The following is a 27,197-nucleotide window of genomic DNA, read 5'->3' as shown; positions in this document are numbered from 1 at the left end:
TTTAGTTTTAATTAATAAAGTATTTTCTCTCTCGCTTTCATTGGGGGACACAGGACCATGGGTGTATGCTGCTGTGACTAGGAGGCTGACACTAAGTGAACATAAAAAGAGTTAGCTCCTCCCTGGCAGTGTTCACCCCGAGCCGGAGGCGGATCTATGCCAGTTTTTTGCTTAGTGTCGTAGGAGGCTGAAGTGGGCCCATATCTCTGTGGGCCAACCTCAGCCTAGGCTATTCCTTTTTTCCGTTTTTTCGTAGCTATACGGCGCCGCTCAGCCTTCTCATCTTTCTAGGTTTTTTGTCTCTTCTGCAGGGTTAAAGTCCCTGCATCAGAGAGAACCCTCGCCTTCTCCTTCCCTACGGGGTACCGTCCCCAGGGTTGCTTGAGGCTCGAGACGCCAGGCCCTATCCCCCTCCTGCCCCATGGTACCACCCCAGGGGCTGCTTGGGGACCAACATTTTTATTTTTTAAGGGCACACTCCCCGTCGACCCTATGGTACCGTCCCAGGGGGTGTTTCTGGTGGAGGCGGCGAGGAATCTCTGCACAGGATGTCAGGCTCGACAGCGCAGGAGCGCTCACAGCACCAGGCCTCCCCCAGCGTTCTTTCCTTATACCCTGGGCCCAGGCAGAGGATCTGGCACTGCAGCGCAGGAGCGCTCTGCAGTCTCTCTCACAGCCCCCCAGCATCCCTCCCCTGACGCTTTCCAGGGGCAGTCTGCACTCACCGGGGGCTGCAGCAGTCGAGGATGGGACCCGTGGATCTGAGCGTCGCGCATGGACGCAGGTAAGATCTGCTCCGCGCGCAGCACTGCGCTCCCGGCGGCCGCCGCTCACTAATTTAGTCCCCGGCTTCGGGCCTACCTCGGGCCGGAGCGCTCCTCCCCCCGTTTGCGCGCGTGCGTCTCCCTTGGCCCGTCCCCCTCATTCTCTGCCCAGCGACAGCCTGCTCACCTCCTTAGCACGCCACCCCACAGTAAAAAAAAAAAAAAAAAAAAAGAGGCAAACGGCTCACCTCAGCACAGGCAGGCCGCTGAGCAACAGCATCTATTTTCCTGCGGCGGTTCCAGCTACTCTGAAGCCCCTGCTGACCCGGGAAGGACACAGGCCTGGGTGAGAGCTGCTCCTGATTAGGACCAGCGATTTTTTTTTACCTTTTTTTTTTTCCCCTCCTATCTCCTCCCTAGTGTCTCTAGTAGGAGTATCCTGAGCAGCCATGCCTAACTCTAAGTCTTCCCGATCCAAACAGGCCCCCTTTATAATGCATTTTGTGTGCTTGTCCTGCAACGTCAAATTCTCTCAAGGCCAGGCTACCCCCCTCTGCTCAGCTTGCGTTCCTGACACGCAGCCTACGCAGATTGCCCCAGACGCCGCCAGCCCCCCCGTCAACTTCGCTACTGCAGCAGTACAGGACGCCCCGGGCCCCAATGCGCCCCCTCCCCCGGAGTGGCTGACTTCTCTCTCCCAGTCGGTGGATTCTCTGTCAAGGGCGTCTCTGGCCATCGCGCAGGCTTTGCAGTCGCTCCCTACGCTCAGCCATGCCCCGCAGGTCCAGCCGTCGCAGGACGACAGTCGGTCTGACCCAGACCCGGCTACTGGAGCGCGGAAGCGGACCCGCACGGTCTCGTCTTCCAATTCCTCCCAGAGGTCTCTCTCCCCTCCAAGGCCCGAGTGCCACTCGTCTCCGGGACCGTCTGATTTTTCAGGAGAAGAGTCAGATGCAGCCTCACTGCTGGACTCGGATCAGGCAGCTGATGTCAAGCGTATGGTGGACAGCCTGGTCGACGCGGTGAATACGACGCTGAAGCTCCAGCCGGACTCTGCCACCACCCAGAGCTCACAGGTATCTTTCAAACGAGTTAAACGTGTCCACAGGTATTTCTGCGATCATCCAGAATTCGCTGAGATCTTACGCAAGCACAGACAGCAACCGGACAAGACATTCAACAACGGCAAGTCGATTGATTTACACTATCCCTTCCCCGAGGATCTCAGGAAAGACTGGGCAGGCTCACCGGTGGTCGACCCTCCGGTCTCCCGCCTGGCCTCGCATACAGTTCTATCTCTGCCGCAGGGGACATCGCTCCGTGACGCCACGGACCGGAACATCGAGAGATTCGCCCGTTCGGCTTTCGAGGCAGCAGGCGCTGCCCTGTCGCCGGCTTTCGCCGCCGTCTGGGTAGCTAAGGCCATGGTGACATGGGCCGACACCCTCCGCAGAGGCCTTCGCTCACAGTCTAGCGATTCCGAGCTCGTCAACATGGCGGCACAGATTGTTCTAGCGGGTGAGTATATCATTAACGCATCTCTGCCTACAGCCAACTGCGCAGCAGAAGCGGCCAGCAACACGGTGGCAATCCGCCGGGCGGTCTGGCTCAGAGCCTGGAATGCAGACGCGGCTTCAAAGAAATCCCTTACCGCCCTCCCATTTGCAGGAGGCCGGCTGTTTGGGGACAGGCTCGATCAGATTATCGATGAGGCTACGGGAGGAAAGAGCACCTCCCTTCCCCAGCTGAGACCAAGGCGTATCCCGCGCCGCCAGCCGACCTCAGGTTTTCGTCCTTTTTGCAGCTTCAGTTCCACTACACAGCCTAGGAGGAACAGATCCCCGCAGAGAAACAGGAAGAACCCGTCCTTCAAAACAAATCCCTCCTGGCGTTCTAGACCACGCCAGCGAGCCAAACCAGCAGCTAGATCTCAGCGATACTCCTCCAAATGACTCGTGGTCTTCGCGCGCCAGCGCAGACCAGGTGGGGGGGCGCCTTCCTCTTTTCCAACACGTCTGGCTGCCTTTGATCACGGACGCTTGGGTCAGAGAAATCCTAGTCTCGGGATACAAGATAAAGTTCTCGTCAATTCCTCCAAGTCGTTTTTTCCTTTCCCATCCTCCCGAGTCAGACGCGCGAGCTCGCCCTTTTCTTCACGCCATCGAATCTCTGCACCGCTCAGGGGTCGTGGTTCCGGTTCCAAATTTGGAACGGTTCAGGGGAGTCTACTCAAACCTCTTCGTTGTCCCCAAAAAGGATGGCACTGTGCGCCCTGTTCTCGACCTCAAGATCCTCAACAGGTACGTCAGACCCCGAAAATTTCACATGGAGTCCCTCCGATCGGTGATTGCTTCCATGGAGGTCGGCGAATTCCTCGCCTCTCTGGACATACAGGACGCATATCTGCACATCCCGATTGCACATCAGCACCAGAAATTCGTGCGCTTTGCCGTGGCAGACGATCATTATCAGTTTACTGCCCTACCTGTCGGTCTTGCGTCTGCGCCCCGAGTATTCACGAAAGTCATGGCTGCTGCCATGTCGATCCTGCACTCCAGAGGAGTGTTGGTGATTCCGTACCTGGACGACTTGCTGATCAAAGGGTCCTCTTTCAACGACTGTCTTCTAAGTGTCCAGGTTACCATCGATACTCTGTCCCGGCTCGGTTGGATCATCAATCGGAAGAAGTCCTCTTTGACCCCGGCCCGCCGGATTACCTTCCTAGGCATGAAGTTCGATACCATCCAAGGACACGTGTCCCTCCCACAGGAAAAGATTGTCTCCCTCCGGAAAGATATCCAGACCCTCCACCACTCCAGAGCGATGTCCATACAATTCGGTATGAGGGCCCTCGGTCGGATGGTGGCGGCAATAGATGCGGTTCCGTTTGCCCGCTTCCACCTTCGCCCCCTTCAGCTTTCTCTGCTGCACAAATGGGACAAGTTTCTATTCACCCTGGATCGCAAGATACATTTGTCCCCGGAAGTCCGCCGCTCTCTGCTCTGGTGGACCAACAGACAAAATCTCTCCAAAGGAACGTCATTCTTACCGGTACACTGGCAGACAGTCACCACCGATGCCAGCCTTCTGGACTGGGGAGCGGTGTTCCATCATCACACGGCTCACGGGCAGTGGTCCTCCCGGGAAAGCCGGCTCCCGATCAACGTTTTGGAGATCAGAGCGGTCCTACGAGCCCTGCAAGCCTTTCAGCGCCTTATACAGGGGTCTCCAATCGGAATACAGTCTGACAACGCCACGGCGGTGGCATACATCAATCACCAGGGCGGCACGAGGAGCGTCATGGCGATGAGAGAGGTGAAGAAGATCATACAGTGGACAGAGTCGCACCACTCCAGGATCTCCGCGGTACATATCCCCGGCATGGAAAATTGGGCGGCCGACTATCTCAGCAGACAGGGTCTGGCGTCGGGCGAATGGTCTCTCAACAGAGAAGTTTTCGAACAGATCTGCCACAGATGGGGAACTCCGGATGTGGACCTGATGGCCTCGCGGTTCAACAATCAAGTCCCACAGTTCATCTCCCGTTACCACAACCAACAGGCGCTAGCAGTCGATGCCCTCATTCTTCCGTGGAATCAGTTCAGACTTCCGTTCCTCTTCCCACCGCTTCCACTGATCCCAAGAGTCCTCAAGAAAATCAAGGCAGAGGGCATTCCAGTGTTTCTCATCGCCCCAGAATGGCCCAGGCGAGCGTGGTTCGCAGAACTCGCACAGCTCGTCACAGACACTCCATGGCGGCTTCCAGATCGGCCAGACCTGCTGTCTCAGGGTCCGCTCTTCCATCAAAATTCAGGGGTTCTCAATTTGATGGCATGGCTCTTGAATCCTGGCTATTAGCTCAGTCAGGCTTTGCTTCAGGAGTGATACAGACTATGATCAGGGCTCGAAAGCCCTCGTCGTCAAAGATCTACTACCGCACCGGAAGGCCTTTTTTCAGTGGTGTGAGCTCAACGTCAATCCCTCCCCGTTAGTTTTGTCTCTCCTGACACTTCTGGCATTCCTTCAGACAGGTTTTCAAGCGGGTCTCTCGCTGGCAACTATCAAGGGGCAGGTTTCGGCTCTATCTGTTCTTTTCCAGAGAAATCTAGCATCACGTCCACAGGTCAAGACGTTCATCCAAGGAGTCGCCCATCTGAATCCGCCCTATCGGGCTCCGCTTGAACCATGGGATCTTAATTTGGTTTTAGGATCCCTCCAACTGGCTCCATTTGAACCACTCAAAGAATCTTCATTCTCACACTTATCCTGGAAAGTGGTCTTTTTGGTGGCGGTCACCTCAATCAGGAGAACGTCTGAACTGGCAGCTCTTTCGTGCCGTTCACCTTTTATTGTTTTTCACCAGGACAAGGTTGTCCTGCGCCCGTCTCCTGCGTTCCTGCCGAAGGTGGTGTCTCCTTTTCACCTGAATGAAGAGATCGTGCTTCCATCTTTTTGTCCGGCACCCACTGGCTCCTTTGAAAGGTCTCTGCACACTCTGGACTTAGTGCGAGCGCTCAGGACTTACGTCTCAAGAACTGTGCTTTTCCGCAAATCAGACAACTTGTTCGTCCTGCCTTCTGGTTCCAAGAAGGGCATGCCGGCGTCCAAGGCTACCATTGCCAGATGGATCAGGTCAGCCATTTCGAAGTCCTACCGAATCAGGGACAAGTCCCCTCCGAGGGGAGTAAGAGCCCATTCCACCCGTGCAGTTGGGGCGTCTTGGGCAATGAGACACCAGGCTTCAGCCGAGCAAGTCTGCAAAGCCGCAACGTGGTCCAGTCTTCATACCTTCACCAGGTTTTACAAGGTCCACACCCAGGCATCAGCAGATGCCTGCCTTGGGAGAAAGGTGTTGCAGACGGCCGTCGCACACCTCTAAAAAGGTAGTAAACATTTGGACAGAGCTTTCTTACAGAATTTTTGTGTTTGTTGGGTTCTGTAGGACTGCGTATGTACCCACCCAGGGACTGCTTTTGGACGTCCCATGGTCCTGTGTCCCCCAATGAAAGCGATAGAGAAAGAAGGATTTTTGTGTACTCACCGTAAAATCTCTTTCTCTGAGTCTTCATTGGGAGACACATCACCCACCCTGTTTGGATTGTGAGGTCTTCATTTACCGGATGTTTCCCGATGTTGTTACGGGCCAACGTTTTTTTTCCATCCGGCTATTATTTATATATATATATATATATATATATATATATATATATATATATATATATATATATATACGTGCCCATAAGGCACTGTGTTTCACAACACATTTTTCTCTTTGTATTACGTTGTTTAGTTATGGTTGTTCAGGTCTCTCCTACTACTGCTTGTACACTAAGCTGGCATAGATCCGCCTCCGGCTCGGGGTGTACACTGCCAGGGAGGAGCTAACTCTTTTTATGTTCACTTAGTGTCAGCCTCCTAGTCACAGCAGCATACACCCATGGTCCTGTGTCCCCCAATGAAGACTCAGAGAAAGAGATTTTACGGTGAGTACACAAAAATCCTTCTTTTGGCTATTATTGGCTCTCATTGAATAATTTTTTTTATGCTCTAAATACATGTCTATCAGAGCCAAAATGAGGCTCTCCTAGAATTGTATTGAGTTGTGACCTCTAGCTTGCTCCTTGAAACACTGGCAGGTCACTGAAGAAGATCGACCAAAGTGGTGCTGATTGAAGATGAAGCCGCCGGAGGGTGAGTATAAGACGGAGGTCAGGAGATTTAGATTTAAAGCTCCATTGCACCAATAAAATATAAAAATAATCTGGAATGGTGCTTTAAACAGATATTATGCATCATCACACTGTGATCATTTTACATGAATTCCATTATTTCTGTAAACCTTAAAAACGTAAGGTACTTAGTGTTTTTTATGAGAGTGCAGAATCCATCCAACCACGTCAAGGTGTACCTAAATATGAATGGCCCATATCACTAAGGTCCTACCTCACCATGTGCCAAGTCAGGCCTCATCTGAATGGGGAAGTGAAAGAACAGTAAGCGTAGCACTTTGGATTTGATTCTTTCAGTGTCTTTGCACCCATTCACATAAGGTTGGTAGATGTCTGTTGCTAGGTGTCAGGCCTCTTTACAGTGAATAACCACCGCAATGCTGGAAAGTATAACATTGCATGTAGGATATAATATGTTTATGTGTTTGTAGACATTTCAGGAAATTCACCTTAATTGTATTTTCATCCTTTATTGTCATGCAGCATCATACTTTTCACTGGGTAGGCATTGATGGCTCAAGGGTACTTGCTCATTTTCCTCCAGGGGACTCTTACGGGATGAAGGGGACAGTGGAAGAGGTGAGAGAGGACATCAATATGTTTACTTTTATTTTTTTATCTTGAGTTTATAACCTTGTATGTTAATTTGTATTACATTAGTTTAGGATTATTGTGCTCTTTTCAAGTATTAAAACAATTAGTACATTTATCACTATGAAGCCTGCTCATGAAGCCTCACCATGTGGCCTCATTGTGACAATATGGCTCCTTATGAACTCTGAGATTATAATCTCTTGGTAGCGGAGCAGGGGTGCCCTATTCCTGTTCAATGCTACATTGTGCCCTGTCTGGCAAATCAGAAATGTGATCATTTATCAAATTATTATTATTTAGACACTTAAAACGGTCAAGAACAACAGAGACAAGGGTCGTGTCAACTGCGGTATTGTCCTTTATGGGTATGGTGATGGTGGCGGAGGTCCAACCGAGAAGATGGTGGGAAGACTTCAACGGATGAAAGATACAGACGGTTTGCCCAGGTCAGTGCATGTCCCTATAATTTGCCACAAACAAGATAATTTATTTATTTTTTTTCGCTTTTTTTTTCCCAAATGATAAAAAACTAAAGTTGTTCTGCCACAGCCATATTACAAGTCCACATCATTGATTGTTCTCTTGGACTTCTTAAATCATGAGATTAGAGAAGCTGTGGAAAGATTAGGCGCAAATAGGGTCTTATCCGGTAAACAGGTAGGGGGTGAATGTCAGAAAAAACACTCACCTGGTCAGGTTGTGCCAGTCACAACCCCTTATTGAGCATGGAAATAGCGTGGAAGGCAGCGGGCCCGCAGCGGTAAGAAAATTATAAAGGCAGGAGAAAAGCGGGTTTAAATACCGCGCCAAAACCACAGGAGTCCGTAGGATGTGGAGAAGGATTTACCAACATCCTCCGGACTCCTGTGGTTTTGGCGCGGTATTTAAACCCGCTTTTCTCCTGCCTTTATAATTAAATCATGAGATTTTCACTTGTGGTTCTTGGACACATTATACAAGATTACACCTACACACAATTAAATGAATTAATGAAAACTGAAAATATGGAAGTCCTTTCTGTAGATTCCTTTCATGAAGAAATGATAGCAGAGGAGTTATTTGGTTTAGATAGCCCATATGACGTGTTGGGATATATTGATATTATAGAGGGCGACCCTCATCCAACAGTTTGTCTATTATGGTGGAATGCCCCTGCAAAAATGTTTCACCTCTGGAGCACTCAGCTCATCATTACACAGACAGTATACTGATATCATTTTGTCTCGTGTAACATTTCATTTGGCTGCAGTAGTGTCACAGTCAGATCCTTGTTGGGAGACCTGTGATATAGAAGGATCTGGATAGACTTGGTGATGGTTGTTAACCCTAATTTTTAATTCAGTAATTATTCTATATTCCCTTGTGCTTGTTGCTACATTTTCGCAAAAAGAAAACCCATATTCTGGTTAGTAATGTGATACTTGACATCTGCACTATATGTGTTAGGGCTCCTCAGAGATGTTCGGGACACTTATTACTCCATCTCTTGTTTCCATACTGCAGAGTTCAATTCTCGACCCCGGACCGGTTCTTTTCTGCTTTGGAGACGGACACTTCTCAGCTATGTACTTGGGTTGGAGAACTTTTTCTTGAGCTGCACAATGGCACATACACAACACAAGCCCAGGTAATCATCACCTTTCTGTTAGCTGTGTACATTAACTCTTTGTTGTTTGATTTGTTTTTGTTCACAACTTCCATCTCTTTGGAATAAACTATAAACCATTGTGTTACTGCTGTTATTGGTTATGGCCATGACATCGTTATAAATAATAAATCTGACATGAGATTCCTGTAACCTCTGGCAGGAATTTATTCTTGTTCCTATATGACCTCACACAGTATGACGGTATCACTGTATGTATGTATTAGCTTGTACGTAATGCATCATAATACACCATCGTGCAAACAGAGATCCGGAAATGTGAAAATGCATTGCGGTGGAGTCTTCAGTGATTGTTCTGATCGTCTGGAACATGGATGGACTCCATTTGGAGTATTGATCTAATTTACCCTTTAGTTACAAAGAAACAAAAATCAACAGACTGTATCTTCTTCCTTGGGCACTTGTTTTTTCTTTATTGTTCCTTTGGGAGACCCAGACCTTGGGTGTTTAGCTTCTGCCTCCGGAGGACACACAAAGTACTACACCTAAAAGTGTAGCTCCTCCCTCTGAGCTTATACACCCCCTGGTGAGCCAGTCCCAGACAGTTTATCGCTTTGTGTTCAGGAGGCATACATCCACACATGCATTCTCATATGATTTTTTTGCTTTTTGGAAAGAGATTGAAGAAATGCGGGTCCACGTCTGGACTCCCGGCATGTCCCTTCTCACCCCACTGTGTCGGTGGTGTTGTAAGGTTGATTTCCAAGGCTGGAGCCTTACATGCCATGCTCCTTCACCATCCCTCCTGGGCTCTGGATTGAAGTGGGAGCCAGCGCGGTCTCCATGCCTGTCAGGAGACCGGTTTCCGTCCACAGCCCCTTGAGGACTCTGCGGACCGGAGCACTCATCCCCAGGGACCTGGCCCTGCGTCTCAGCAGCTAAGTACCTGAGACGTTCATATGTTGGGGGTCTCTGTCCTTTATTGTATGGGGAGAGTGTGTTTGCTGTATTTGTTTTTGGCATTTCCGACGGGTTCTCTGGCTTTCGCCCGAGACCGCGCCGATGGTGCCTGCGCGTCGGCCTCGCTGCTCAAATTTAGGCCCCGGCTTCGCTGGAGGCCTAGTTTCTGTTACCTACCCTCGCATGTCACTCATGCAGAGGGACAGGCACGGCTCCTCCCGGCGGCCGTCCTGCACAGGGGGGGACACTCCCCACTGCTTGTGTGTGACTCCTCCCCTGCAGGTCTCTATGGCCCTCCAGATTCCGCTCTCCTACAGGGACGCCCCCTGTCCCGCCCCCTCTCTTCGCTCCGGCGGCCATTTTCTTGGACAGGGGTCACTCTGCGCTGATACATCCTGCACTCTGCATCCTTGCTGAGGTGCTGTGCATTGGGGGTCCAGGCTTCGGGATCTGGAGGGCACACAACACCGCTTCCAGCGGCCTGGTAAGCCACAGCCGGTCTCTGGTTGTGGACCTCTGTATATACTCCCTGGGGTTCATTCTCTTTGAGAGGCTGTCCCCACTCCAGCAGCATGTCTCACACGAGGAGCAAGGCCCCAAAGCTTTATACTGTATGCACTGTATGTAAGCTCCTGCTGCCTGAACCGAGCACCTATCCACATTGTGATGTCTGCTCTAACTTGGAGGTGCCACAGCCTGGAGTCTCACCCCCAGTGGTCTCTCAGGCTGCTTCTGCACCTGTGGCTGAACCCCCGGCCTGGGTAGAGTCCTTTTCTAGGTCTATCTCCCAGTCATTTGCTGAGTTCATGGGACTTCTGTCCAAGACTTTGCTGAATATGCATCAGCCCCCTTCACAGGGTGCCTCTAATGCTCTTGCTAAGGGTCCTTTAGGATCCCTATCATCTGACCTCCGTCCACTGGAGCTCACAGAGGATTCATCATCAGGGCACAGACCCCGTCCTCCTAAGAGGCGCTGCAGGGTTTCCCCTCCCTCCTCATCCAGCGGTTCTGATTCAAGAGCTGACTCGCAAGATGAGGAGGATGCCTTTACAGGGGGCTCGGAGGCTAACTCCATGTGCCCCATTGATCTTTCCGAGGGTGACTCAGAACTTAGTGACTTGATTGCGTCCATTAATTCTGTACTGGATCTCAATCCGCCAGTATCAGAGGAGCATCCCTCTCTGGCAGAAAAGCACCAGTTTACCTCGCCTAAGAGAGTAAAGAGTGTGTTCTTTAACCACTCCAGTTTTCAGTCCGCTGTGCCCAAACCCAGGGCCTGTCCTGACAAACGCTTCCCAAAGCGTGGTTCTGATGACCGTTTTCCCTTTCCACCTGAGGTGGTCAAGGAGTGGGCTCACTCCCCAAAGGTAGACCCTCCGGTGTCTAGGCTCTCAGCCCGGACCGTTGTGTCGGTGGCTGATGGCACTTCCCTTAGGGATGCCACTGACCGTCAGATTGACCTTCTGGCCAAATCCGTGTATGAAGCGGCGGGGGCCGCGTTTTCCCCAACTTTTGCAGCAGTGTGGGCTCTCAAAGTCATCTCTGCTTCTCTAGAGGAGATGCATTCCCTCACCAGGGAATCTATGCCCGAGATGGTTGCCTTAACTTCTCAAGCTTCAGCTTTTTCATCTTATGCCATGTCTGCCATGCTAGAGGCTTCTCACCGCACTGCGGTGGCTTCGGCTAATTCCCTCGTTATCCGCAGGATCTTGTGGCTTTGAGAGTGGAAGGCAGATGCTTCTTCAAAGAAGTACCTTGCTGGGCTCCCTTTTGCTGGTTCCCGGCAGTTTGGTGAACAGCTTGATGAAATTATTAAAGAAGCTACTGGCGGGAAGAGTACTTCCATGCCACAAACCAAGACCAGGAAACCTGCCATGGGTAGGAATCAGTCGAGGTTTCGCTCCTTTCGTTCCTCCAACTGGTCGTCCTCTAAGCCCTCCGCCTCGTCCGCTAACTCAGCTAAGGAACAGAAATCCAACTGCCGCCCAAAAGCGCGTTCACAGAAGACCGCAGGAGGTTCTGCTACTAAGGCAGCCTCCTCGTGACTCTCTGCCCGCTCCAGCAACGTCCTTAGTCGGTGGCAGGCTCTCCCACTTTGGCGACGCTTGGTTTCAACAAGTTTCCGATCAGTGGGTGAAAGATATCATCTCTCACGGCTGCAGGATAGAATTCTCTTCCAGCCCGCCAAACAGATTTTTTCTCTCAACTCCCCCCTGCTCCAAAGCCGCCGCCTTCTCACAGGCCGTGGCAGCCTTGCAGGCCAACGGAGTAATTGTACCAGTTCCCGCCCGGGAACGGTTCAGAGGTTTTTACTCAAACCTCTTCCTAGTTCCCAAAAAGGACGGTACCTTCCGGCCCATCCTGGATCTCAAGCTTCTCAACAAGCATGTTCGGGTGCGACACTTTCGCATGGAGTCTCTGCGATCAGTCATTGCCTCAATGACCCAAGGGGATTTCCTGGCGTCCATCGACATCAGAGATGCCTATCTACATGTGCCAATTGCAGTTTCACACCAGCGTTGGCTACGCTTTGCAATAGGAGAAGATAATTTCCAATTCGTGGCTCTCCCCTTCGGGTTAGCCATGGCCCCTCGGGTATTCACCAAGGTCATGGCAGCAGTGATTGCGGTTCTGCACCTCCAGGGATTGGCAGTGCTCCCTTACCTGGACGACCTTCTAGTCAAGGCTCCATCCAGCGCAGACTGTCAGCGGAGTGTCTCGCTCACTCTCGCCACTCTAGCCCAATTCGGATGGCTTGTCAATCTTCCCAAATCCACTCTGACTCCGACCCAGAGTCTCACGTACCTAGGGATGCAGTTCGAGACTTTGCCGGCACTTGTGAAGTTGCCCTTAAACAAACAGCTGTCACTCCAGTTGGCGGTGAGCTCTCTCCTGAGGCCCCGCCGTTATACCCTCAGGCGTCTGATGCAGGTGCTGGGTCAAATGGTGGCATCCATGGAGGCTGTTCCCTTTGCCCAGTTCCATCTGCGCCCCCTGCGGCTGGACATTCTCCGCTGTTGGGACAAGTGGCCTTCCTCCTTACACAAGTTAGTGGCTCTGTCGCCACGGACCAGGAGCTCTCTTCAGTGGTGGCTTCGGCCCCTCTCCCTGTCCCAAGGGCGCTCCTTCCTGGCCCCGTCCTGGGTGATTCTCACCACGGATGCCAGTCTATCCGGCTGGGGAGCCGTATGTCTCCACCACAGAGCACAGGGCACTTGGACTGTGTCCGAGTCAGCCCTTTCAATCAATGTGCTGGAAACCAGAGCCGTGCTTCTAGCTCTCCTAGCATTTCACCACCTGCTGGCGGGCAGGCACATTCGAGTCCCGTCAGACAACGCGACAGCGGTTGCCTACATCAATCATCAAGGCGGGACACGCAGCCGCCTGGCAATGATGGAGGTACAACGCATTCTTCAATGGGCGGAAAACTCCAGGTCCACCATATCCGCAGTCCACATCCCAGGCGTGGACAACTGGGAGGCAAATTACCTCAGCCGTCAAAGCGTGGACGGTGGCGAGTGGTCCCTGCACCCGGCAGTATTTCAGTCGATCTGCCGCAAATGGGGCACTCCGGACATGGACCTAATGGCATCCCGTCACAACAACAAAGTTCCTGTTTACGTGGCTCGCTCCCACGATCCTCAGGCCTTCGCCGCGGACGCTCTGGTTCAGGACTGGTCCCAGTTTCGTCTGTCCTACGTGTTTCCCCCTCTAGCTCTCTTGCCCAGAGTCCTGCGCAAGATCAGAATGGAGGGTCGTCGAGTCATCCTCATTGCACCGGACTGGCCCAGGCGAGCTTGGTATCCGGACCTGCTCCAACTGTCCGTAGAGATGCCGTGGCATCTCCCGGACCGTCCAGACCTACTCTCGCAAGGTCCGTTTTTCCGCCCGAATTCTGCGGCCCTCAAATTGACGGCGTGGCTCTTGAGTCCTGGATTCTGGTATCCCTCCTGAAGTCATCTCCACTATGACTCGGGCCCGCAAGTCTTCCTCCGCTAAGATCTATCACAGGACTTGGAAAATGTTCCTGTCCTGGTGTCGCTCTACCGGCCATCCTCCTTGGCCATTCTCCTTGCCGACTCTTCTGTCTTTTCTACAGTCCGGTCTGCAGCTAGGACTGTCCCTCAACTCTCTCAAGGGACAAGTTTCGGCTCTGTCAGTTCTGTTCCAGCGGCGTCTCGCTCGGCTGGCTCAGGTCCTCACCTTCATGCAGGGTGCGTCTCACATCATTCCGCCTTACCGGCGGCCCTTGGACCCCTGGGACCTTAACTTGGTTCTCACGGTCTTGCAGAAACCCTCCTTTGAGCCTCTTAGGGAGGTTTCTTTGTATCGTCTTTCACAGAAAGTGGCCTTTCTGGTTGCCATAACTTCTCTCAGGAGAGTCTCTGATTTGGCTGCGCTCTCCTCGGAGTCACCTTTTTTAGTCTTTCATCAAGACAAGGTGGTTCTCCGTCCGACTCCGGACTTTCTTCCTAAGGTGGTCTCTCCCTTCCCCCTTAACCAGGACATTACCTTACCTTCCTTCTGTCCGGCCCCTGTTCATCGCTTTGAAAAAGCTCTACATACTCTAGATCTGGTGCGTGCTCTCCGGATCTATGTGTCTCGCACCGCTGCGCTTAGGCGGTGCACCTCTCTTTTTGTGCTAACCACAGGTCGGCGCAAGGGGCTCCCTGCTTCTAAGCCGACCTTAGCCCGTTGGATTAGGTCGACCATTTCGGACGCCTACCAGAGAACGCAGGCGCTTCCCCCGCCGGGGATCAAAGCACACTCGACCAGAGCTGTCGGTGCCTCTTGGGCTTTTAGGCACCAGGCTACGGCTCAACAAGTCTGTCAGGCTGCCACTTGGGCTAGCCTGCATACCTTCTCGAAGCACTACCAAGTGCATGCTTATGCTTCGGCAGATGCGAGCTTGGGCAGACGCATCCTTCAGGCGGCGGTCGCCCATTTGTGAAGTTAGGTTCTGCCTACTTCTTAGTTTTTCTGTTTATTTCCCACCCAGGGACTGCTTTGGAACGTCCCAAGGTCTGGGTCTCCCAAAGGAACGATAAAGAAAAAGAGAATTTCTTTGTCGCTCCATTGGGAGACCCAGACAATTGGGTGTATAGCTTCTGCCTCCGGAGGCCACACAAAGTATTACACTTAAAAGTGTAACCCCTCCCCTCTGCCTATACACCCTCCCGTGCCTCACGGGCTCCTCAGTTTTATGCTTTGTGTGGAAGGAGGCACACATCCACTCATGCATTCCCATTTTAGTCAGCAGCAGCTGCTGATGTTATCGGTTGGAAGAAAAGAGGGCTCCCACGGGGCCCCCGGCATGCTCCCTTCTCACCCCACTACGTCGGCGGTGCTGTTAAGGTTGAGGTACCCATTGCGGGTACAGAGGCTGGAGCCACATGTCGTATTTCCTTCACCATCCCTTGGGGGCTCTGGGAGAAGTGGGATCCTGAGCGGTCATCCAGGTACTGGGACCGTGTTCCCTCCGCAGCCCCAGTGTGGAATCTGCCGGACCGGAGTATTTTCTTTATCAGGGACCGGGCCCTGCATCTGTCAGGTACTCTGTGTCCCCATGGGGACGGTTCATGGAGCGCCTGGCACCCGGACGCTGCAAGGGCTGCTAGGCCGTGAAAGCTGGGGGACTTCCGCGCCGACCGCGCCTGTTTGTCGGCCGCGGTCATAAATTTAGTCCCCGGCTTCAGTTGCGGCCTACTGGCAAGACTCCCGCCCCCGGACCTGTCTGTCAGGGTAGGGGCAGGACAGCCGTCCTGACGTCGGCAGTGAGGGCCGGAGCATCCTGTATGCTTCCTCCCCCCTCTTTGATCACAATAGGGACCCCAGATTCCCGCACTTTTTCCTGGTGCCGCCCACCGCTCCACTCCCCCTCTGAGAGCTCCAGCAGCCATTTTTTTCAGACATTCTGCGCTGGAGAATCATCAGGAAAGAGCTCTTCACCGCTGGGAGACCTGGAGCAGGGAATCTGGAGGACACACACGCCGCTTTTTAGCGGTCGGTAAGCCACACCGGTCATCCGGTGCTGGTCCCCCTGGGTTGCCTGAATAGATACGTATTATATATCTTTATATATATATATAGATCTCTGTTCGGCCGGGCTGTATACTCTTCCCTTATACCCTCTGTGATCACTCTCCTGGGACACAACAGCATGTCGTCCACAAGGAGCAAGAGCGCTAAGGCACAGGGTTTCTTTGCGACCTGTACCTCTTGTGGGGCTATGTTGCCTGCGGGTTCCACCTACCCTCACTGTGAGCAATGCTCGACCCCTGTTACACTGACTCAGCCGGAGCCGGGACCACTTGTGGGCCCCTCGGCTCAGGTAGACCCCCATGCTACCACTGTCCAGGCGGCAGGGACAGAGTTTGCAGTGTTTGCTGAGAAGCTCTTTGAGTCACTTTCACAATCCATGGCTAAGTCTATGGACAAATGGTCTGCCAAGCTGCTAGAAGCCTTGCAGTCCAGACCGGTCCTTACACAGACCCAGGACACTGTTGGATCGGCGCCTCCAGGTCCCTCTCGGTCCACGCCGCAGCGCGCTCCCGGGGTGGGCTCTAGGTTTCACGTGGAGGACTCCTCCACGGTCCACAGCCCCAGACCAGCTAAGCGGGCCCGCTTGGAATCATCAGCTTCATCACGCTGCTCAGGTTCCCGGCTGGAGGACTCGCTGGAGGACGAGGCGGAGGTCGCAGCTCAGGGCTCTGACCATGACGTTGCCCTCAACCTTGATACACCTGAAGGGGACGCCTTAGTAAATGATCTTATCTCGTCCATCAACCAGGTGTTAGATCTATCTCCCCCGCCTCCACCTATAGAGGAGTCGGCTTCTCAGCAGGAGAAACGCCAGTTTCGGTTCCCCAAACGTACACGGAGTGCGTCTTTCGACCACTCTAACTTCAAGGATGCTGTCCAGAAACCCAGAGCGGTTCCGGACAAGCGCTTTACTAAGCGCCTTGCTGACACACGTTACACCTTCCTCTCTGACGTAGTTAAGGGTTGGGCTCAGTGTCCCAAGGTGGATCCTCCAGTCTCTAGATTGGCGGCTAGATCTGTGGTATCGGTTGCAGATGGCTCATCGCTAAAAGATGCCACTGACAGGCAGATAGATGGATTTCACCAGGAGCTCTATGAAGCCACGGGCGCGTCCTTTGCCCCGGCTTTTGCAGCCGTGTGGGCACTCCAAGCTATCTCGGCTTGTCTAACCGAGATTAATGCGGTCACACGTACTTCTGCTCCGCAGGTTGCGTCTTTGACTTCTCAGGCGTCGGCGTTTTCTTCATACGCCATGAAGGCAGTCCTAGACTCTGCTAGCCGTACAGCGGTCGCATCCGCTAATTCTGTGGCAGTCCGCAGAGCCATGTGGCTGCGCGAATGGAAGGCAGACTCGGCTTCCAAGACATTCCTAACCGGTTTGCCGTTTTCTGGCGACCGATTGTTTGGAGAACGATTGGATGAGAGGGAAAAGACTCCTCCTTACCCCAGTCCAGACCGAAGCAACCTCAGCAACGTAAGATACAATCGAGGTTTCGGTCCTTTCGCCCCTCCGCCAAGTCCCAATCCTCTTCGTCCAATAGGCCGGAGAAAGGTCAGAGGAACTCCTACGCGTGGCGGTCTAAGTCACGCCCCCAAAAGGCTGCCGGAGGCACTGCCTCCAAGGCGGCCTCCTCATGACTCTTGGCATCCCCGAACCGCATCCTCGGTCGGTGGCAGGCTCTCCCGCTTTTGCGACACCTAGTGGCCACATGTTCAAGACCGATGGGTGAGAGACATTCTGTCTCACGGTTACAGGATAGAAATCATCTCTCGTCCTCCAACTCGTTTCTTCACAACCTCCCCCCCCCCTGCTCGGGCCGACGCACTTCTTCAGGCAGTGGCCGCTCTGAAGACAGAAGGAGTTGTGATTCCCGTCCCCCCTCAGGAACAGGGGCGCGGCTTTTTCTCCAACTTGTTCGTGGTGCCAATGAAGGACGGTTCATTCCGTTCCGTTCTGGACCTCAAACTGCTCAACAGACATGTGAGAACCAGACGGTTCAGGATGGAATCTCTCCGCTCGGTCATCGCTTCGATGTCACAGGGAGACTTTCTCGCATCGATCGACATCAAAGATGCTTATCTCCATGTGCCGATCGCACCCGAAAATCAACGCTTCTTGCGTTTCGCCATAGGGGACGAACACCTTCAGTTCGTGGCATTGCCTTCGGCTTGGCGACAGCCCCACGGGTTTTCACCAAAGTCATGGCATCCGTTGTGGCGGTCCTACATGAGGCGCCTCATGCACTTCCTAGGGAAGATGGTGGCAGCGATGGAGGCAGTGCCCTTCGCGCAATTTCATCTACGCCCACTCCAATGGGACATTCTCCACAAGTGGGACAAGAGATCGACTTCCCTCGACAAGAATGTCTCTCTTTCCCTGGCAACCAAGACGTCTCTTCAGTGGTGGCTTCTTCCCACTTCTCTATCGCAGGGAAAATCCTTCCTGCCCCCAACCTGGGCTGTGGTCACCACGGACGCGAGCCTGTCAGGGTGGGGAGCAGTGTTTCTCCACCACAGGGCTCAGGGGACCTGGACTCCGAGGGAGTCTTCCCTTCAGATCAATGTTCTGGAGATAAGGGCAGTGTATCTAGCCCTATTGGTGTTCCATCAGTGGCTGGAGGGCAGGCAGATCCGTATCCAGTCGGACAACGCCACTGCAGTCGCCTACATCAATCACCAGGGCGGCACTCGCAGTCGTCAAGCCTTCCAGGAAGTACGGCGAATTCTGCAGCGGGTGGAAGCCACAGCATCCACCATCTCCGCAGTTCACAGAGCTCTGGCGGCGGATGCATTAGTACAGGATTGGTCGCAGTTTCAACTGCCTTATGTGTTTCCTCCTCTGGCGATGCTACCCAGAGTATTACGCAAGATCAGGTCCGACTGCCGCCGCGCCATTCTCGTCGCTCCAGACTGGCCAAGGCGGTCGTGGTACCCGGATCTGTGGCATCTCACGGTGGGTCAACCGTGGGCCCTTCCAGACCGCACAGACTTGCTGTCACAAGGGCCGTTTTTCCATCTGAATTATGCGGCCCTCAACCTGACTGTGTGGCCATTGAGTCCTGGCTCCTAGCATCGTCAGGGTTATCTCAGGATGTCATTGCCACTATGAGACAAGCCAGGAAACCGACGTCCGCCAAGATCTATTACAGGACTTGGCGGATATTCTTGTCCTGGCGCTTTGTGAATGGTTTTACTCCCTGGCCTTTTGCCTTACCCATTCTTCTTTCCTTCCTTCAATCTGGAATGGACAAAGGTTTGTCACTAAGCTCTCTCAAGGGACAAGTATCGGCGCTCTCAGTATTTTTTCAAAGGCGCCTGGCCAGGCTCCCGCAGGTCCGCACGTTCCTGCAAGGAGTATGCCACATAGTCCCACCTTACAAGCGCCCACTAGAGCCCTGGGACCTTTACAGGGTGCTAACGGCTCTTCAGAAACCACCTTTCGAGCCGCTGCGAGATGTCTCCTTATTACGTCTTTCGCAGAAGGTGGCATTTCTAGTGGCAGTTACATCACTCCGAAGAGTGTCGGATCTTGCAGCGCTGTCATGCAAAGCCCCCTTCCTGGTTTTTCACCAGGATAAGGTGGTTCTGCGTCCTGTTCCGGAATTTCTCCCTAAGGTGGTATCTCCTTTTCATCCAATCAGGATATCACCTTACCTTCTTTTTGCCCTAATCCAATTCACCGATGTGAAAAAGATTTGCACTCATTAGATCTAGTGAGAGCACTCCGGTACTACGTGTCTCGCACAGCGCCCCTGCGCCGTTCAGATGCACTCTTTGTACTTGTCGCCGGTCAGCGTAAGGGTTCGCAGGCTTCCAAGTCAACCTTGGCTCGGTGGATCAAGGAACCGATTCTTGAAGCTTACCGTTCTTCGGGGCTGAAAGCCCATTCTACCAGAGCCGTGGGTGCGTCCTGGGCATTGCGGCACCGGGCGACGGCTCAGCAGCTGTGTCAGGCAGCTACCTGGTCTAGCCTGCACACTTTCACGAAACATTATCAGGTGCATACCTATGCTTCGGCAGATGCCAGTCTAGGTAGGCGAGTCCTTCAGGCGGCGGTTGCCCACCTGTAAGAGGGAGCCGTGTCGGCTCTATTATCGAGGTATTCTTTTACCCACCCAGGGACTGCTTTTGGACGTCCCAATTGTCTGGGTCTCCCAATGGAGCGACAAAGAAGAAGGGAATTTTGTTTACTTACCGTAAATTCCTTTTCTTCTAGTTCCAATTGGGAGACCCAGCACCCGCCCCTGATCCCTTCGGGCTTGTTGTTCAATTGTTTCTTTTGGTTTCAGTTCTCCGAGCATCCTTCGGATTGAATTTACCTTAGACCAATTTATAAGTTTCCTCCTTCCTGCTCTTGCACCAAAACTGAGGAGCCCGTGAGGCACGGGAGGGTGTATAGGCAGAGGGGAGGGGTTACACTTTTGAGTGTAATACTTTGTGTGGCCTCCGGAGGCAGAAGCTATACACCCAATTGTCTGGGTCTCCCAATTGGAGCTAGAAGAAAAGGAATTTACGGTAAGTAAACAAAATTCCCTTCTTTGTTTACTTACCGTAAATTCTTTTTCTTATAGTTCCGTCTTGGGAGACCCAGCACCCTCCCTGTTGCCTGTTGGCAATTTCCTTGTTCCGCGTGTTTTCACCGGCTGTTGTCGTGGACAGAGTCTCCGGTTGTTCCGGCTCTTGCTCTGTTCTACTTGTGGGTGGCTATTCTCCTTCAGCTTTTGCACTAAACTGGCTGGGACTGGCTCACCAGGAGGTGTATAAGCTCAGAGGGAGGAGCTACACTTTTAGGTGTAGTACTTTGTGTGTCCTCCGGAGGCAGAAGCTAAACACCCAAGGTCTGGGTCTCCCAAGACGGAACTATAAGAAAAAGAATTTATGGTAAGTAAACAAAATTCTCTTTTTTAAGTAGTTGCATAGTCTTAGTATTTATCAAAGGGGAACTTTTGGAATTTTTTTGTATTACGAAGCCAGTGGATAGAAGGACCATATTTGAGTTACCGTATTTTTCGGACTATAAGACGCACTTTTTTCCCCTCAAATGTTGGGGGAAAGTGGGGGGTGCGTCTTATAGTCTGAATGTAGGGTTGCTAAGAATGAGGGTGCTGCGGTGGAGCGGGTCATTGGCGGTAGCAGACTTTTGTGACCTCGTTGGCCCGCTCATACATATGTACGCCCATCCTCCCGCCCATCTCTCAGCGCAGAAGCCAGTGCTGACAGGTGGGCGGGAGGACGAGCAGGGACGCGCGCATAGTAAAGAGCCAGCCCACATGATCACCCCTGGCAATTACAGTCTGGAGTGATCATGTGTGGCTTTATTCACTGCTCCCCGCGCGTCATCATCAGCGCGGGGTGCAGTGAATCAGTACACTCACCCATCCCCGTGTGTGGAGCCGTCCCCCTGCAGCACACGATGTCTTCCTGTCTGTGCCGGTCAGCCGATCTGTGCTGATCAGCTGATCGGCACAGACAGGAAGATATCGCGATGCTGCAGGGGAACGTCTCCACACACACAGGTCAGCGGCGCAGAGAGGAAGATGATCGGTGCTGCAGGGAGTGAGGAAAAGGTGAGTATAAACGTTTTATTTTTTTTTCTGTGCTATAGGATACAGGCCATATACCAAAATGCTATATGAGCACAATGGGGGCATATAGCAGGATGGGAGTATATGAGCAGGATAAATGGGGGGTATATGAACAGGATGGGGGTATATGAACAGGATGGAGGTATATGAACAGGATGGGGTATATGAACAGGATGGGAGTATATGAACAGAATGGGAGTATATGAACAGGATGGGAGTATATGAACAGGATGGGAGTATATGAACAGGATGGGAGTATATGAACAGGATGGGAGTATATGAACAGGATGGGAGTATATGAACAGGATGGATGGGGAATATGAGCAGGATGGATGGGGGGTATATCAATAGGATGGGGATATATGAACAGGATGGGGTATATGAACAGGATGGGAGTATATGAGCAGGATGGGGGAATATGAGCAGGATGCTGGTATATGAGCAGGATAGGGGTATATGAGCAGGATGGGAGTATATGAGCAGGATGGGGGTTTATAGCAGGATCATATACAAGGCAGGAGGATCATTACCAGGATGGGGTACCTTTAGTAGAGAATTTGGGGACATTACCCCCATAACAGTGTCAGCAGCTGTAGCAGTGCCTGCCGTGACAACATCGACCTGCTCATTTCATATGCACGCCCATCCTCCCACCCATTATCTTTCAGCGCTGTAGCCAGCACTGACAAGTGAGTGGGATGATGGGCGGGGGGTGCGCGCATAGTAAATAGCCATCCCACGTGATCACCCCTGGCAACTACAGCCTGAAGTGATCATGTGCGGCTTTATTCACTGCCCCCCCGTGCATCATCTGTGCGGGGGGGGGGGGTGGCAGTGAATAAGTACTGCATACTCAACCGTCACCATTCCCCTGCAGCATCGTGATGTCCTCCTGTCTGCCGGCCCACTGATCTGTGTAGAGAGCGGTGAGCACAGCGATGACGTCATCGCTGTGCGCACCGCTAATCTCCACACACATCAGCAGGCCAGCAGACAGGAGGACATTACAATACTGCAGGGGAACGGCTCCACACAGGTCAAGGGCGCTGCTGCTGGCACAGATAAGATGAGCGATGCTGCTGGAGGGAGGAAAGGTGAGTATAAACGTTTATTTTTTCTTCTGTGCCACAGAATGCGGCCATATAGCAGGATGAGGGCATATACGAGGATGGGGGTATGTTATGAGCAGGATGGGGGTATATTTTGAGCAGGATGGGGGTATATGAGCAGGATGGGGGTATACAGCAGGATCGGGGTATATTATGAGCAGTATGGGGGGTATTTAGCAGGATGGGGGTATTTAGCAGGATGGGGGCTATACCAGGATGAGGAACATATATACAAGGCAGGAGGATCATTACCAGGATGGGGTACCTTAATAGAGAATTTGGGGACATTACCTCCATAATAGTGTAAGCAGCATATCCTCGCCCCATAACAGTGTGTCATGACCACATTTTTTGCTTAAAATTTTATTTTCCTATTTCTTTGTCGCTCCATTGGGAGACCCAGACAATTGGGTGTATAGCTTCTGCCTCCGGAGGCCACACAAAGTATTACACTTAAAAGTGTAAAGCCCCTCCCCTTCTGCCTATACACCCCCCGTGCATCACGGGCTCCTCAGTTTTTATGCTTTGTGCGAAGGAGGCTGACATCCACGCATAGCTCCACATCTTAGTCAGCAGCAGCTGCTGACTATGTCGGATGGAAGAAAAGAGGGCCCATAACAGGGCCCCCAGCATGCTCCCTTCTCACCCCACTTTTGTCGGCGGTGCTGTTAAGGTTGAGGTACCCATTGCGGGTACATAGGCAGGAGCCACATGCTGTTTTCCTTCCCCATCCCTTAATGGGCTCTGGGTGAAGTGGGATCCTAATCGGTCTCAAGGCACTGGGACCGTGCTCCCTCCGCAGCCCCTGGGGAATCTGCTGGACAGGAGCTGGGTATCGTCAGGGACAAGGCCCTGCTACTGTGAGGTACTCTGTGTCCCCGTGGGGACCGCGCATGGAGCGCTTGTGCCATTTACACTGCAGCACTGCTGGGTGTGTTAGTGCGCCGGGGACTACCGCGCCGGCCGCGCTTATATGCCGGCCGCGCTTATAACTTTAGTCCCCGGCTTTTGCGGCCTAGTATCGCATATTCCCGCCCCCAGGCCTGTCAGTCAGGGGAAGGGCGGGACGCTGCACAGGACGTCAGCGCTGAGGGCTGGAGCATACTTGTATCCTCCTCCCCCCTCATTCAGCACAGTGGGGCTCCAGATTCCCGCACTTTCTAGGGCACGCCCACGGCCCCCTCCTCCCCACAGAACGCCGGCAGCCATTCCTGTCAGCACTTCTGACGCTGGAGAGGAGAGACAACAGGCTCTGGGAGGCCCAGGCAGGGAATCTGGCGATCACACAACCGCTTTGAGCGGTCGGTAAGCAGCACCTGAGGTGCTGGCCCCACTGAGTGCTGGAGTGTACATATATATATATATATGCTTATATGCTATACAGTTACACTGTACGGTCGCACTGTTGATTTTTGGCTATATACCCTCCTGGATTGTACTCAGAGGAGACAACAGCATGTCGTCCGCAAAAAGCAAGGGTGCCAAAGCACAGGCTTACTTTGCAACCTGTACCTCATGTGCGGCTATACTACCGGCAGGTTCCACTGACCCTCATTGTGTGCAATGCTCGGCCCCTGTGGCACTTACTCAGCCGGAGCCTCTGCTACTGGTGGCCCAGGTGTAACCACCTGCTACCACTGTCCAGGTGACAGGGACGGAGTTTGCAGTATTTGCTGACAAACTGTCTGAGAGTATGGATAAATGGTCTGCTAGGATACTAGAAGCCTTACAGTCCAGACCGGTGACTCAGGCCCCGGGCACTGTTCAATCATTGACCCCAGGCCCCCCTCAATTGGAGCAGCAAAGTGCTCCTGGGGTGACCCATGGGTCCCAGGGTGAGGTCTCTGACATGGACCGCAGTCCCAGGCCGCCTAAGCGGGCTCGCTGGGAAATTCACTCGACTTCATCACACTGTTCAGGGTCTCAGCAGGAGGACTCTCTGGATGATGAAGCGGAGGTATCAGATCAGGATTCTGATCCTGAGACCGCTCTCAACCTGGATACACCTGATGGTGACGCCATAGTGAATGACCTTATAGCAACCATCAATCAGGTGTTGGATTTTTCTCCACCAGCTCCTACAATTGAGGAGTCAGCTTCTCAGCAGGAGAAATTCCGTTTCAGGTCTCCCAAGCGTACATTGAGTATGTTTCTGGATCACTCTGACTTCAGAGAGGCAGTCCAGAAACACCGAGCTTGTCCAGATAAGCGTTTTTCCAAGCGCCTTAAGGATACACGTTATCCCTTCCCCCCTGACGTTGTCAAGGGCTGGGCTCAGTGTCCTAAGGTGGATCCTCCTGTCTCCAGACTGGCGGCTAGATCCATAGTAGCAGTGGAAGATGGGGCTTCACTCAAGGATGCCACTGACAGACAGATGGAGCTATGGTTGAAATCCATCTATGAAGCGATCGGCGCGTCTTTTGCTCCAGCATTCGCAGCCGTCTGGGCACTCCAAGCTATCTCAGCTTGTCATGTGCAGATTAATGCAGTCAAACGTACATCTGCTCCGCAAGTGGTGTCCTTAACCTCTCAGGCGTCGGCGTTTGCGTCCTACGCCATTAATGCTGTCCTGGACTCTACGAGCCGTACGGCGGTAGCATCCGCCAATTCGGTGGCAGTCCGCAGGGCCATGTGGCTACGTGAATGGAAGGCAGACTCTGCTTCCAAAAAGTTCTTAACCGGGTTGCCATTTTCTGGCGACCGCCTGTTTGGTGAGCGATTGGATGAAATCATTAAACAATCCAAGGGAAAGGACTCATCCTTACCCCAGTCCAAACCAAACAGACCTCAACCACGGAAGGTACAATTCAAGGTTTCGGTCCTTTCGGCCCGCGGGAAGGTCTCAGTTCTCCTCGTCCAAAAGGCCTCAAAAGGATCAGAGGAACTCCGATTCATGGCGGTCTAAGTCACGTCCTAAAAAGACCGCCGGAGGAACCGCTCCCAAGGCGGCCTCCTCATGACTTTCGGCCTCCTCACACCGCATCCTCGGTCGGTGGCAGGCTTTCCTGCTTTTGCGACGCCTGGCTGCCACAGGTAAAAGACCGATGGGTGAGAGACATTCCATCCCACGGTTACAGGATAGAGTTCAGCTCTCGTCCTCCGACTCGATTTTTCAGAACATCTCCGCCCCCCGAGAGAGCCGATGCTCTTCTTCAGGCGGTGTGCACTCTGAAGGCGGAAGGAGTGGTGATCCCTGTTCTTCTTCAGCAACAGGGTCACGGTTTTTACTCCAACTTGTTTGTGGTACCGAAAAAGGACGGATCCTTCCGTCCTGTTCTGGACCTAAAACTGCTCAACAAACACGTAAAAACCAGGCGGTTCCGGATGGAATCGCTCCGCTCCGTCATCGCCTCAATGTCCCAAGGAGACTTCCTGGCATCAATCGACATCAAAGATGCTTATCTCCACGTACCGATTGCACCAGAGCATCAGCGCTTCCTGCGTTTCGCCATAGGGGACGAACACCTTCAGTTCGTGGCACTGCCTTTCGGCCTGGCGACAGCCCCACGGGTCTTCACCAAGGTCATGGCAGCAGTGGTAGCAGTCCTACACTCTCAGGGACACTCGGTGATCCCTTACTTAGACGATCTGCTGGTCAAGGCACCCTCTCAAGTGGCATGCCAACACAGCCTGGACATTGCTCTGGAGACTCTCCAGAGTTTCGGGTGGATCATCAATTTTCCAAAGTCAAATCTGACACCGGCCCAATCACTGACATATCTTGGCATGGAGTTTCATACTCTCTCAGCGATAGTGAAGCTTCCGCTGGACAAACAGCGTTCACTACAGACAGGGGTGCAATCTCTCCTTCAAGGCCAGTCACACCCCCTGAGGCGCCTCATGCACTTCCTAGGGAAGATGGTAGCAGCAATGGAGGCAGTTCCTTTTGCGCAGTTTCATCTGCGTCCACTTCAATGGGACATTCTCCGCAAATGGGACAGGAAGTCGACGTCCCTCGACAGGAACGTCTCCCTTTCACGGGCAGCCAAGGCTTCCCTTCAGTGGTGGCTTCTCCCCACTTCTCTGTCGAAGGGGAAATCCTTCCTTCCCCCATCATGGGCTGTGGTCACGACGGACGCGAGCCTGTCAGGGTGGGGAGCGGTCTTTCTCCACCACAGGGCTCAGGGAACCTGGACTCCGACAGAGTCCTCCCTTCAGATCAATGTTCTGGAGATAAGGGCAGTGTATCTTGCCCTAAAGGCGTTCCAGCCGTGGCTGGAAGGCAAGCAGATCCGAATTCAGTCGGACAACTCCACAGCGGTGGCATACATCAACCACCAAGGGGGAACACGCAGTCGGCAAGCCTTCCAGGAAGTCCGGCGGATTCTGATGTGGGTGGAAGCCACGGCCTCCACCATATCCGCAGTTCACATCCCGGGCGTAGAAAACTGGGAAGCAGACTTTCTCAGTCGCCAGGGCATGGACGCAGGGGAATGGTCCCTTCACCCGGACGTGTTTCAGGAGATCTGTTGCCGCTGGGGGATGCCGGACGTCGACCTAATGGCGTCCCGGCACAACAACAAGGTCCCAACATTCATGGCACGGTCTCAAGATCACAGAGCTCTGGCGGCAGACGCCTTAGTTCAGGATTGGTCGCAGTTTTGTCAAGGTCAGAATGACGATGATGATGAGACTCAAAGGATCTCTCGATATCCGGCTGCTGCTTCTAATTAAAATGTCATGTGTGCACACGAGAATGAAAAATAACTGCACAGTAAGTCAGTTATGTCTATCTCCATGACTGGCTCTTGACCAAGTGTGTTCTTTATTGTTTGAAAGAGACTAGACCAAACAGTAAGGGGGTGTGA

At 52.8% G+C, this 27,197-nt stretch overlaps 1 protein-coding gene across 3 annotated transcripts in view; it reads left to right on the top strand.

The window, feature by feature from the left end:
- The window catches only part of MAN2C1 (mannosidase alpha class 2C member 1), a 217,636-nt gene that overhangs the window by 72,828 nt on the left and 117,611 nt on the right, over positions 1-27,197 (top strand). For all 3 annotated transcript variants that reach the window (XM_075345663.1, XM_075345662.1, XM_075345664.1), the window contains 3 exons: positions 6,977-7,072; positions 7,388-7,533; positions 8,591-8,714. In XM_075345663.1, coding sequence (XP_075201778.1) covers positions 6,977-7,072; positions 7,388-7,533; positions 8,591-8,714 — 366 coding nt within the window. The remainder of the gene's footprint in view (positions 1-6,976; positions 7,073-7,387; positions 7,534-8,590; positions 8,715-27,197) is intronic.

This window comes from Anomaloglossus baeobatrachus, chromosome 4 (assembly GCF_048569485.1).
Source record: "Anomaloglossus baeobatrachus isolate aAnoBae1 chromosome 4, aAnoBae1.hap1, whole genome shotgun sequence".
NCBI classification, from domain to species: Eukaryota; Metazoa; Chordata; class Amphibia; order Anura; family Aromobatidae; genus Anomaloglossus; species Anomaloglossus baeobatrachus.
This window is presented reverse-complemented; position numbering and strand designations above follow the sequence as displayed.